Source organism: Seriola aureovittata, chromosome 13 (genome assembly GCF_021018895.1).
Source record: "Seriola aureovittata isolate HTS-2021-v1 ecotype China chromosome 13, ASM2101889v1, whole genome shotgun sequence".
Lineage (NCBI taxonomy): Eukaryota > Metazoa > Chordata > Actinopteri > Carangiformes > Carangidae > Seriola > Seriola aureovittata.
In genome coordinates this window covers 15,652,777-15,666,818 of record NC_079376.1, presented here as the reverse complement: position 1 = coordinate 15,666,818, position 14,042 = coordinate 15,652,777, and the positions used below count along the sequence as shown (strand labels likewise).

At 41.4% G+C, this 14,042-nt stretch overlaps 1 protein-coding gene across 2 annotated transcripts in view; it reads right to left on the bottom strand.

Moving 5' to 3' along the window:
• Positions 1 to 1,010: 1,010 nt before the first annotated feature.
• Positions 1,011 to 14,042, bottom strand: part of LOC130180194 (latent-transforming growth factor beta-binding protein 2-like) — an 84,940-nt gene continuing 71,908 nt past the window's right edge. For both annotated transcript variants that reach the window (XM_056393611.1, XM_056393612.1), the window contains 10 exons: positions 9,964 to 10,092; positions 8,915 to 9,049; positions 7,621 to 7,824; positions 7,448 to 7,540; positions 6,996 to 7,124; positions 6,376 to 6,516; positions 5,572 to 5,745; positions 5,199 to 5,471; positions 4,885 to 5,034; positions 1,011 to 3,306 (listed from right to left, as the gene is read on the bottom strand). In XM_056393611.1, coding sequence (XP_056249586.1) covers positions 3,131 to 3,306; positions 4,885 to 5,034; positions 5,199 to 5,471; positions 5,572 to 5,745; positions 6,376 to 6,516; positions 6,996 to 7,124; positions 7,448 to 7,540; positions 7,621 to 7,824; positions 8,915 to 9,049; positions 9,964 to 10,092 — 1,604 coding nt within the window. In that variant the 3' untranslated portion in view covers positions 1,011 to 3,130. The remainder of the gene's footprint in view (positions 3,307 to 4,884; positions 5,035 to 5,198; positions 5,472 to 5,571; positions 5,746 to 6,375; positions 6,517 to 6,995; positions 7,125 to 7,447; positions 7,541 to 7,620; positions 7,825 to 8,914; positions 9,050 to 9,963; positions 10,093 to 14,042) is intronic.

The following is a 14,042-nucleotide window of genomic DNA, read 5'->3' as shown; positions in this document are numbered from 1 at the left end:
TGTATTCCACTGTATTATTTATGTGGGCACGGTATCTCAAGGTAAACACAATTTCCCAGGATCCCTCTGGAATAGCTCCTCGTCCTCGGTTAGCCAATGGGGAAAGGCTGTGGAAAACCAGCTGGAAAAGCAAAGATTGTGATTGCGCAGTTCAATTTGACCACTAGAGGGAGATGTGGTATAATAAATTATTTTAGTACACAGTATTTTTTTCTATATCTTTTCTTTTTGTATGAAATGTGAGATTCTGTTAATACAACGGATATTTCTGGTCCCCACTTCTGATTTATTTATATTCCAGAGGACAGTCTGTGTATATAAAGTCTGCGGTTCATTCCCGTAGTCAAATACATTTGCTCCAGTGCTGTAAGTACAACTTTTAAATATTTCCATTCTCTCCTACTTAATGCTTCTGCTTCACGACTTCTCAGACGAATACAGAAATATTATAGACATAGTGTACTCTTTGTTCCACCACATTTATTTGGCAGTGGTTTGTAGATTAAGATTTCACATTTAAAAATAAAATAAAATTAAGGTCTTACATAGGATGTTGCTTTGTCAAACTACCCATATAAATGAGCTAAAATTAGCTCTGCCTTGACCAGCTAAAACATTTAAGTGCTGCTTACATACCTTTGTATCAATAATACTTTAATAACACTAGTATTTACTTATATAAAACCCTGAGAAGTGTCATTTTGTATAATAAATATTTTAACTTCTGATAGTTTAAGTAGTTTTACATTTGGTGATAACAGTTCTGCACTTTTACTTAAAAAAAGTCAACAAAGTATTTTCACATTGTGATATTATTATTACGTTTTAAATAAAGAATACACATTACTACAACATCACTATTACACATTAATGTGATGTACATACCTGCACCAAACTGTTCAAGAACTTCATTGCTTGGTGTATGAATAACATCTAATATCTTTATATGAATTAGTAGTCATAGAATACCATATACTACAAATAATAAATTTTCATGGCAAAGAGACGGATATTTTTTATGTTTTTATTTTGATGACTGATAGTGATTACAGTCAAGAGGTAAACAAAATGAATGAGCATGATATTTCCAATGACCACAGATTTACAACAAGACATTTATCCCAAGTTATTTGTGGTTTTGAGAGGCTTTAAATATCCCAACTTTGTCCTAAATGTTAGACTTCTGGTCCGGTTCAGGCAATGATTTGAACAGCACAGTAAAATACAGTGGACATCAAGTGGAAGCATCTGTACAACTGTAGGTTTGTAATTTATGAATGCAGGTTAAGGGCATAAGTCATCCTCCAAAGTTACAATCAAACTTTTATGTTGCTGCTGAGCTTTCTTGAGAGAAGTTCAGTCCTTTAGACAAATAATGCCATCATTTTCTTAAACCTGAATATAAAAGACAAAAAGGGATGAGAAGGAATTCAGAAAACCAAATGAGTAGGCTGATACTGTCTATGGTACATTCATGACAAAAGGATCCAACAGAGACTAAAAGAAATAATGTTCACAATTACTAATATTTAGCCATAAAGTTGTGACGCACATAAGCTGGTGCTTGCATTTCAAAAGCATTGTCTTTGTAATGAACTTTAAGAGACAAAATGTCTGTGATTAGAACAGTGCTGCCACTTCCAAAAAATATATTTCATTGTCTGCTCCACAGGGCAGGGTATACACACAGTTCTTCTGGTACAGTGTCAGCCACTCTCCTCATACATAAAAAGATATGCTTTAAAAAACATTTTTACAGACATGTATAAATCTACAAAGCTATAATGCCAGATTTTTCTTACACTTTATGCTTTATGTCAAACAAAAATATTGGTTGTGCTATAATGCATTAAGAGAATATGTAACAAAAATAATACATAGTACTAGATCTGTACAAAATAAACCAAACCTCTCCAACGAAGCCTTTGTCTTTACACGCATTCAGATATGCACAGATGGGAATGGTCTGATGTGAGATGTGGGATCCAATTGCATTGCAGCTGAATGTGAAATCCTTTTGCCTGTGTGATGCTGGAGTATAAAACCAATCTTACGGTTAAAGCAGTGATATATGTGGATGATTTCAAGCGACGTACCTTCTTATAATTTCAGAAGTAAGGCTAGAACCAAACTTCGATAAGTCATGGTGCATGTTAATACTGTTAAAAAGAAAAAATAATAATTGGGATTGAGTCCATGTTTTCCTACTTCATTGCTTGTATTACAATTGTGGTAATGGTTTCAAAACAGAGGAAGGCAGGTTACAGCTATTGCACCTTTTTCAAAACATTACATAGACCATCATATACATCTACAGTCTTTCCATGTCCACGTAAAAGGCTGAAGCTTTTAATGTGAAAGTTTGGCTGTGCTGACTTCCCAGTTCTTGGTCCAGAGATTCTTCAACTTCAGCTTGTAGTAAATCTTGAAGTACAGAAAGGCAGCTGTGGGAAAAGTTTGTTCTTCGAATTTGTGCCGTTTGTCAACCTTGGCATCCATTTAGTCCAAAGCCAAAGATAATTACAATTACTGAGTGAGAAAATATTGTTAAGAGGTTTGACAGTGATGTACAAGCTGTTTTATGAGTGGCTGAAAAGACAATTATTATCTCCCCACACTGTCTCTGAATCAATTGTTGAGACAAATAAAATAAAACGGAACCAAGTATGCCCTCTGAAAATAGGTTGCTTTCTTAGTTTGCAGAGGCCATGTAGATGAAATAAATAACACAACAAAAAAAGAAGTGACAGAGAAATAATATGGAAATATATCTGTATATCAAATTGCCTGGGGTTACTGAACAAAAAAAAAATCAGTCCACAAAATCCCTTTAAGGCAAATGGATATCTGGTGAATACTAAATCCCATGTAATACATTCACTGCACTGTATTCCTGGTCCTCTTGAGTGTATATGAAGCGGATATGGATGTGCTTTGTGCTAAATGCAGTGTGTGTGTGTGTGTGTGTGTGTGTGTGTGTGTGTGTGTGTATGTCTGTAGGGAAACAAGTTTGGACGATTCAGCGTTACTGTTGGAGGTTTAGTGCCAGGCCCTCGGGGAAGAGGGCAGAAGGGTGTGTAAGGTGATCTTTGAGGGAGCAGGAGGAGCCAGCGCTCCAACAGTCACTGTCTCAGTTTCCTGTCTCCCTAAGCTCAGACTCAGGGATCGTTGGGATGCATTTGTGTGGTTGGGCAGAGGCCACGAAGCCCGGCAAACAGGTGCAATTGTACGATCCCTCTGTGTTGGTGCACTGCCCATTCTGACACAAGGGCACCTTGTCGCTGATGTCCTCACATTCGTTTATGTCTGCAGGGAAAGGAGACATGCGGAGTTAGACACCAGGGAGATTTCACAGCTGAAACAGCTGCCTGCATCACATCTGCTGCTGAGTGGCCTTATGGGTATTAGAGGTTTCATACAAATGATTTCACATTGACTGTTCTTTCCCTCTTCTTTCTTCTTCTTCTTTTCTTGAAACTCTAAGAAAAAACTACTTTGAAACTCAACTATTAAGCTAATGTAGAAGAGAAGTCAAAGGGATTTTTTTCTGTGGAAAATTGTGAAAATTGAAACGTGAACATCTACACAAAATTAATACATAACTCTTTTGTTGATCCATTAATCATTCATCATTAATCATCAATTTTAAATATTTGGGGGTTTTGGACTGTTGGTTGGTCAGAGCAACACATTGATTTGAGCGAACAATTAATCGAGGAAACAATGAGCAGATTAATCAGAAATGAAAATAATCATTAGTTGCAACTCTATACAATTCCACGACAACTAGGCAAACTCCATGTCCTGATATAGCTCATGTGAGAGGATCAAAAGTCTCAGAACAGTTACTAAATGGACCTTGACATGAGATTTTTAAATATTTTATACAATCTTGTGAGCAATAAACAAAGCTGTTATAATTAGTTCCACAAAAGTCCAGCTTTGGAGGTACAAAGTTGTCAATGTTGCATAATATCTCATCTTGTATATCTTTAATCAAACATGCCGTCATTTTGCGTGTCGGCTGGATAAGGTTTGAACTTTGCTTCCCAGTGATCTTGAGCGCTGAACGGTTCAAAATGATGTTAAAATTAACAATGCCTTGGATTACGTTTCCTTTTGGCCTTCAAGAGATTTTTCTTTCCCTTTCTCAGCATGGGAGGTCTGATTGTCATTTCATAGCAGTCAATCTCAAATGACCCTTCTTCTGTTTATGTCATGTTCTGCCGGGGAAATGCTAGTGGTGATATTTATAAAAGGAGGCATGGCACGAGTTGCGCAGCTCCAAAATGTTTCCACAGTGTCGGAATTCAATCGCTTTCCTTGGGAAAATGGCTGGCCTTGGAGCTGATAAGCTTGTGCGCAGACAGAATATTGTAAACACAGCATTTCATTACAACAAGACAGTCTCACTTTCTTACAAAACAAACAAAGTACAGTTAAAAGATATAAAATCTCATGTAATACACTGAGTGGCTAAGATTCAAGGCCTTCTTACTCTTGGCAGCGTGCGACTAGGGAATTTCAGACCAAAGGGTAACACACGGTGGTTTTGAGGAGTACACCGCTTTCATTAGTTTCCCATAAAACATAACTTAATGCAAGGTTGTTAAATTCAAAGCTTCTCCTTGAGCATATATTGCATGAAGAGTTACCTCACTGAAATTAACCCGAGACCTAGCTCCAAAAGGCTTAAACCTGAAGGGAAAGTTCACTGCGGTTTGAGTTCAGGATTCAACACCACATTTTGAGACAGGATTAAATGACGTGATTGATTCTCTATTGATTCTAGGAAGTCCCTGAACATTTTTACTTGGAGCACAGAGTCTGTATGTGGGTGGTCTTCTGGGAAAGATATCAAAGATTGCTGGGGATAGAACCTACCTATACAGGCCATCTTGTTTAGGTCAAGCTCGTAACCGTCGAAGCAGTCGCAGGTGTAGCCTTCTCGCACGCGCACGCAGCGGCCGTTTTCGCATCCATTCAGGACTCCACATTCCTCTGCTTGGAGTCCCTCAAAGCCCTCGTAGCGCTCTGGAAGAAATATGTTCAGAAATATGTTAGAAAAAAATGTGTTTTCACATTGTTATTTGATACATTGTGCTTAATAATTTGCCATTATGCAATCACTAATCATGAGTTTGACAGCTTTGTTCATATGACAGTGTGTACTTGTATAAGAACATGCATATACCCACCTGCATAAGAATCCACTGGTCGTGGCTGGTGCTCCCGTGGTCGTGGGACTGGGACAGGTGGCTGTTGAACGCTGTAGTCATTGTCGTTGAAGAAAGGAACGCTTTCAGGAATGTCATAGGGTCCTGCAGGGCTGCCGTAACTGTCCCAGTATGGAGGAACAAAAGGCTCCGCAGTATCCTCTGGCCCCTCAAGTCCGTACTCGTATCCTTGCCGCTCCCGCAGGCTGTCTGAACCTCCTCTCCGGGGCAGGTTGCACATGATTGCATAGTCATCTGAATACAATAGCACACAGGGAGGGGTTATATATTGGATATCAATAACAGTGATGTGTTAATATAAAGAGTAAACACTGTCTTCATCCATGCTTCTCACCAGAGTCTCTCCTGGGACAGAATGCACACTGTCCACTCCAGGCGATGCCGTACAGGCAGCAACACTCAGTGTACGTCGTCCTGCGTCCCTGGAGGGGTTCTGCACACATGTTGCCGCCCTCCAGACGCTGCCAGCAAATATCCATGTGCACATCGTGATCAGGCTCTATAGTTTCTGGGAGACAGAATGAGTAGAGATTAACAAAGCAAGCGAAGACATCCAAACTGTCCATTGCAGTCGCTCACTGCAATAAAAACTGCCATATGCAGCTCTAAGAACTGGACTGAACCCCACCTCCACCCACGGCAAAGCAGCTGAACAGGCTGACAAAGTTGAATATGTCATTACAGACAATGAACTCCCCACCTCTTGTTGTTACTGTACAGAAGCAAAGTTCAACCCACCCTGTTGTACTGTTCCCTCTGCTTCCTCAGAGGGAAAATCATTAGCCTAGACCCCACAGCTAGATATTTTTATTATTGCTGCAGATTATTTTCTCAATGAATTCATTGATTGATTGATCTGTAGCGTATCTGAAAATACTAAAACGAATACCACATACAAATTCCCACAGCACAAATTGTATTTGAAATGCTTTGTTTGCATGAACAGCAACCCATATACAAAGATACTGAATTTCCAATGATTCATCTCTGAAAAAGGAACCACAGAGTTTGTCATTTTTCCTTGAAAACGATTTGATTATCAAAACAGCTGCAGGTTAATTTCCCAACTATCAACAAACTGAGTGATTGAAAAATAAACAAATGTGTGTGTGTCTTTGTGTGGATGTGTGTGTCGCACCCTCTGTGGTGTTGAGGCCAATGCAGCGGCGCCGTGTGCTGTCCAAGACTAATGGAGGACTGCAGAAACAGTTGAAAGAGCCGGCCGTGTTCACACACGCTCCATCCTCACAGGCATTTCCAAATTCACACTCATCGTAATCTAAAAACACACATATAAGGAGAGGCAGACATTAATCATCAGTAGTATTTCATTATATATATGAGTTTAAAAGATCTGCAACATTACATTTCTTATACATTTTTTTTTTTTTTTTTAAAGTATATTTTTATGGGCTTTTATGCCTTTAATGGACAGCACAGTGGAGAGTGACAGGAAACGGGGAGGCAGAGAGAGGGGGAATGACATGCAGTGAAAGGCCGTCCGATGCGGGATTCGAACCGGGGCCGACTGCAGCGAGGACTGTAGCCTCTACACATGGGGCGCCTGCTTAAACCACTACGCTACACGACGCCCCTCTTATACATTTTTTGATGCGACTAAATAAGATTTTCTGTATAATATGGTGGGTTTTGTTGCCTATTGGTTGAGGATGCTGAATGGATGGAGTACACTTCATCTGTTATTGTCATATGAATGTCTTCAAATGTTAAAAAGTATAAACAGATGTCATTTCTTACCCACACACTCAAGCCGGATGTTGTCGTAGTAGAAGCCAGAGCGACAGTAGCAGGTGTAGGTAGAGAAGAGATTTGAACACTGTCCATTCTTACAAATGTCTGATCCAAACATCTCACACTCATTTGCATCTGAGGGGAGACAGAAAGATTCATAAGTGGTGAAATGGAAACTAACAACTCTGCTTTCACAAACACTGGCCACCTGCCTCTAATGTCATTCACTCCTCTTGTAAGACGCAGTCAGGGCTCACAACGATTATGGTAATTAATCAGGTATGCAGGCATCTCATTAAGCCTCGGCTAGCTGTAGACGCAGCCTCGTAAATATGGTAACGGATTAAGTCTATTTATCTGGCATTAAAAGTTGCTGCAGGTAGAAATAAAACAGGGCATTGCACCTTTTTCAAATATATATCAATAAAACAAGTTAGCATTAATGAAAGAGAGAGTACCTATGTAAGGACGCTGTTCTCCCAGAGTTTGTGTAGAAGAAACAGGCAGAGGTAATAATCCACTACCATGAGGGCACAACTGGTTATAATCATCTGAAAAATAAGAAATGGCTTCATTAGTAAAATGAAAGGGTTATAAAGTCTCAATACAGTTCATCAGCCTCTTGTTGTACCTCTTCCTGGCACAGGGCAGGCGTGGATCTCGCAGTTGTCCCCCCAGCCCGCCCCAACCGTGCAGCAGCACTCCTGCTTGGTGGTGTTGCGAGACAAAACGTTGTCGCAGAAGTTGGCATCATTCAAGTTGTAGTAACACTCCTTCCTCTCCTCAGCTGAGGTAGCAGATGGAGGGACTTCAGGAGCGACTTCCGGGGTAGTATCTGTGGTACATGGACAAGGACAGTATTTCTTCAGCTCAGCTCAGGGAGGTCAGAGGTCACGGTTAGCTGCAGAAAAGGAAACTTGGAAGTGGTAGGGTTTCGGTAGTTCGGGAGGGCAAATGCTCACTGACAGAAATGCTTGAACTTAAATCTCCCTATTGAGGTGGGATCACGAGGACATAAAGTTACAGTAGCTCTGGCACTTCAGTAGCACATCATCACACAGCAACAGCATCAGGTGGCCTCTGCTCTTCATCCATCAGAGTGTGTCCACATGCCTCCGGCAGGTAGTGCATTACCCTCGCCTGCCACTGCTGAGCCTGCTCATTTGTCCAAAGGCAAGGGCTTAGGCTTTTCGCCCTTAAGCTGCTGGCTTAGCCAAATGGAAACACTGGCATGTGAGTCAACACACCATTCACTCTCACATGATTGATTAACACACGTCGAAAGCAAACAGCGGAATGTGGCAAAAAGGTACACAAAGGCATAGCTGGGGTTTAGTGCCCAGGCAGAAGAAAAAACATCCCCGCTGAGGGCGCGCCGCTTAATAATGTAAATACGCCCAATTTGTGTACACATACGCCTATCAAGCCTGAGATGTGATGGTATTTCCATGACTCAAAAGGCTCGTTCTGTCATTCTGAAATTGCAATATATTGCATATCTGTAACCTCTGCACTGACGCTCATTTTAACATGGAAGAGAGCAATGTGTCTTTGGCGGTAATTGCCAATAACTACACCTTATCCTTGTTTGTCTTGGTGGGGAAATTGGTTTACAGTAACTAGGGCCTTGGGGCATTTGCTTGGCTCTCCTGGAGGAGTTATTTCATCATTTGTCTGAAGGATTAGGCTAATACAAATTTTTGTAGGCAGCCCACCCAACCATAACTCTAGCCTATAAAACAAATGGAAAGAGCCAGGTCAAAAGATACTCTAAGAGACGTGGAGTAAGTAATGTCCACCTCGTCACCCTTGTTGTTTGGATAATGAGAGACGGCTCATTAAATCAGGGAAAACTCCGTCTCCCAACGATGGGATGGAGAATTAAGTCCTGTGAGTCACTGTGAGCGCTAGTCCTGCTCTATTACCCAGGGAGCGGCACTGGCTGGTGATGGGATCAAATTCCTCATTGTCGTTGGGGCAGATGCACAGGAAGCTGCCATCGACGTTCTCACACAGGGCCTCCCCGCACAGCGCCAAGCTCATCTCGCACTCGTTCACGTCTGCGAAAGACAGAGGGAGAGGAGGGCGTGAGGTCGGCAAAGGATCAGGCACAGGACGCACAGGAATGTGCTCAACATGGTCAAGGCAAGGTTGTGCAAAAGCATAGGCACGAAATAACCGTCTTTATCGTTAATGAAATTATATCTATCGTGAAAAAGTGAATTATAAATATTTACATTTCCTTTATTAAGTACCGTATACTATAGATTTGTAAAGGCATTTTTTTCCAATGGATATCTGACAAATATAAAATGCTGTAAGTCGTTCAAATTTGCTAAATATAGTAAAAGTTACCCAACATTTTTTTTTTACAAAAAAAAGATGAAGTGATTTTCTCAATTTTTTTTATTGTTAACAAATCCCACAAAAAGACCGCAACCAACAATATGTTGGTATGTTTCGGTTCCTACTGAAGACGTGAATCTTAGTATGGGTACAAATATATACTTTAATTTTCAAAAAAGGCTGGATAATTTCCTAAATCAGCTGGGCACTGTAGTTTTTAGTAAGCATTGCTCAAACAGGAAAAATTGTGCTTTTGTTATGGACTATTAACACCTGCAGATTACTACATGTTAGTTGTTCTTGTGAGTATCAACGGCAGCAGGACAGTGTGTGGGACCGAGTCAAAGACAAGACATTACAGTGCCCATGTTCATTGTATTAAAGCAACATGTCATCCACTGCAATGTTATGACTCACAATTGTGTTTTGACTCGGTTTTTAAACAACAATGATGTTCTGTGGCACCGATGAAAAAAGCTCCATCAGGCTTTGGCTACACAGAAAATAGGCTCAGTTCATTGCTGGTTTTCTTATTTTCATGGATTCGTTGACAATAAGAATCTAGAAAAATATCACCAGACTCATCCTTTAGCTTATCGTGAATATTTATCGGAGAGCAGCTACACACCAACACATCTGCTCATGTCTCCCGGCGGGTTGGTGTAGCCTTGGTCACACTGGCAGCGGAAGGAGCCATCTGTGTTCTCGCAGAAGCCGTGGTTCCCACAGATGGTTTCATTGAGGCACTCATTAATATCTGCGCACACAGAGAGGTGAGCGAAACGTTAATATTTACAGTGTCCGTCTGCACAATAGACATTCAAACTGCCTCGGTAAACAAAGCACTGCTTATCCAAAATAAACATCTCTACCATTCTGACCTTACAATAACAACAGAAAGCACTTCCATCATAACATCTTAGACGCAGTGCAGTGATAAGACAATTCATTAAGGGGGTTTTCAAACTGTGGTGCTTGTCAATTAATTCAGGGAGACTTTCTCTCTGCGTCAGTACAGTGCATCTGAATGTACTGGGATCTGGAAAGCTCCAAGTGAATGTTTTCTGGTTGTGTTAATGGAGTGAGAAGTGACACTTAGGTCACTGGGACGTTGGCAAAATGTAAGCGATGGAGGAGTTTACAGCCTTTCAGCCAGCATTCTGCATTCTCCCAGACACTTTACAAGCAGCTGGAGAAAGATGGCTGAAAGTTCAGATTTGTTGTGAAGAGGTTTTTGACAGTGCTCTGGCAGGAAGTGCTTTCCATTGTAATCAATGAAATCTGTTTAAACCCATTTGATTTGTTATACATCAGCTGTAGATGTCCTTAAAAATTAAAATGCTCCTATGAAAGGATTGTGAGGATACTGCGAGACTTGATTTTAGGCCCAAAATGGTAGTCAGTAATCAAATCTGGCAGCTGGCAGCCCGTAACAGTTCCTTCTTTGCATGGCAATAAATCATAAAGCAAGTTTAATAAACCCAGTGGAGCAACGCTGCTATATGTCAGTGTATGTGCAGAGAGAGAGAGAGAGCGAGAGAGAGCAAGAGAGAGAGCGAGCGAGAGAGAGAGAGAGAGAGAGAGAGACGTGGATATGGAGACAGTTAACACTGGACCATGTAACGGCACTGCTGATTCCCTACCACTCACTGTCTAAAGGCAACATTTGTTAGCAATTTCTGACATACACGATTTAGTATTTCTTGGCGTCTCGGGTGCAGCAGAGAGGCCAAAGACTGATACTGCTGGAGGGCAGGTCTGATTATAATTGTTTAAAAAACAGTCAGAGACATTAATGATCACACTTTAGTCACGTGAATTTGTCCTCTGGTCAGTTAGACTTGCCACCGGTCAGTCTTCACATAACTGTTTCTTGACAAGTAAGAATTTATTGAGTTTTTCAGTTCAGTATTCAGTATTGAGTTGTTGAGTTGTAGATTTTAGTGACAGTTTACTTGTTTTAAAGCATAAACAGACATCTTGTTCTTTTCAGTTTAAAAATAAAATAAAAAAAACTGTTAGAAAAATCCATTCAGCCAGTGTTGTAGTTACACTGAGTCAGTGCTTGTATATTTCCTGAAAGTCAAGTGGGGAATATTATGACAGACAGGCCTATCATTTGATATGAACTGCACTGATGAAATTAGAGGACACACCACTATGTCTGTTTTATCATAACCATGACTTTGTTGACTTTTGAGTTTCATAACAACCCTCCATGGCCATTCCATTCAGAGTTTCCATGACTAATAGTAACTCCTCTGGAGTGGCTACAAGTTTTAGAAAAACAGGAAAACCTATTTCAAATATGGAAAAAATTCAGACAATAAAATCACAACAACCTGAATAATTAAATTACAATTTGATCAGTTTCACTTAACAGCCTCATACTTGTAAAGCTCATTCTGGACACGTCTGCTCGGTTAAGACAAAAGCTCAGATGTTTAAAATAAACTGATGTACTGTCATTCACATGTTGTCTAAAGCAGTTTTATTTTGCCTCTGAGCACTCATAAAGGTTGTATCCATTGAAGAAAGGAAGGAAGAGGGCCAGGGAAACCACAACCGATTTGATTTGATTTGATTTGAACATTGCTCTTGGCCAGAGCCCTGTCTTCCCCTCCAACACGGACAACTGCTTTCTCAGGCTTGCTGGGGGACTCGTCCTCTGTCAGTGTTCCTGTCCTGACTTGGCCACTTCTCTAACATGCCTCCGGGGTCAGAGACAGGGGCTCCCACGAGCTAATAAAACTGCAGAGACAAAATTGTCTTTGTCATTTGTAAAAACCTTTCACAGGAATTGCTGAAAAGGACAAAAATTGCTAGAATAGACTTGTGGGCTCAAATGGCTGCGAGATCATGGATGAATGGATGGACACACACTGAAAACCGCCAACCCATCGGATTTGCATTTTGCAGCTGGGGAGTGAGATGCCGAAATAGTGCAGAAGTGGCGTAGTTTTTTGGACACTTTAATATGTTGCATGTAACTGAAAAATATGAGAAGTATATTCCCAAAGCTCTATCAAGAATATTCTGAGAGTAAGGTGAAGGGTATTGTGTATCAAGAGTTTGAGGAACGTTTCCTCAAGTGTGAAGCACTTAAGTGGAGTTAGGAATGTTGGAATGACAGCGGCCGCCAGCTGGGAGGTCTGAGAGGAAGGCGATGAAAGCTCTCTGCTAATATATGAAATAATCAGTGTCTGCAGGCGGCTTTTCATTCATGTGTAACGTGGAACAAAATCTTTTGCGAACCACATGTTGTGATGAGACGCAATCAAAGTATCATCCCAGAGAGGAATGAGAGCATCGAGACCCAAACAATTTGAATGGCCTTTGTTTTTTTCTGCCTATCTGACTCTGGTTTGTGTTTTAGTAGCAGCACTGCTTGACCAGCCATTCAGATCTGTCATCCAAGCGGAGAGAGTCAGCTTGCTCATCACAGACAGCACTAATGGTTTGTGGGAAAAAATGAATAATACAAAATGAGATAACTCCAAGAGCGAGTCTCACACCAGCAGGACACGGGATCGCCTTTCTTAGTCTTTCCATGCAATAATGAGTAACGTTAGGACACGCAGCGCTGTAAATTACCCGCAGGGAAGAACTGAGGCAGGGAAGAGGGTAAGGAGTTGAGCTGAGATGAGAGAAGCTGAGGTTAAGGCGCAACCCTGGCCCAATATACACCTATCCTCATGGTCTGACCCAGGATTGTAGCGGGAGTGGAGGGAGGTTAAGTGTTGGTCTCTGTGCCATGTGTTAATCCAGAGCACATGGTGGCAGGCAACGTGTATATAGGAATCAGTGACTGTTGGCTCACCCTCCGCAGCCTACACCTCTCCCATATTCTCTGGGCAACCCCTTGTGTGATTGGACCCATATGTAGAGGTTACTTCAGATGCGACTGGACAAAGCTGAGGTGAGGTATTTGTTTTCAGTGAAGCATGTTAATGCGCTTTATCTGACTTTATCATATTGTGTGTGTGGTTCTAAGAAAAAACATCATCTTATGTCTGCACAACGGCGTGAGCAATCGCACACACACACACACACATGGTAAAGTCTTTAGATTTCCATACGTTTAAAGGGGCGGGAGGTTGGCAAGAGTGTGACCACAGACAATTTCCTCCCTTGGGCAAGTCTTATTAAAGACAAGGCATAGCTTGAGGGAATTTATGAGCATGATGTTGAGTTAAAGCTAAAAACAATAACCTGGGAATACACACATTCAGTCATTCACACATACCCCTGTGTACAGTAACGTGGCGGGGCTGAGTGCAGCCCTCATAGCACAGTTGTGGCTGACGCGCTGCTGCGGAAAAAACCCTGTTTTTCCCTTTTGTATCATGGCCTCTAAATCTAAATGAGCACTGCGACCAGAGCCAAACACAACCGCTGCCCCTTCGAAAGGCCGGTGAGTAAAAATAAAACAACGCCCCTCACAGAAACAGCAAATTACAGCGTCTGGCCTCTTCTTAAATATTTGATGATTTTTACAAGCAGACAAAAATGCCCCAGAGTAATCGAGCTCCCTCCCTGGACTTTTATTGGGGTGACGGCAGCATCTCCCACAACTTCCCATCGTGAGGTGAAACAAGCCACTATTGTGTGTAGTGTCGGGCTTCTGAGGGTAAGAGGGCTTGGTTCTCAAACTGGGGCTGTGAGTCAATGCTGAGTGTTTGTTGTGGGGTCTAGTGAAAACACGAG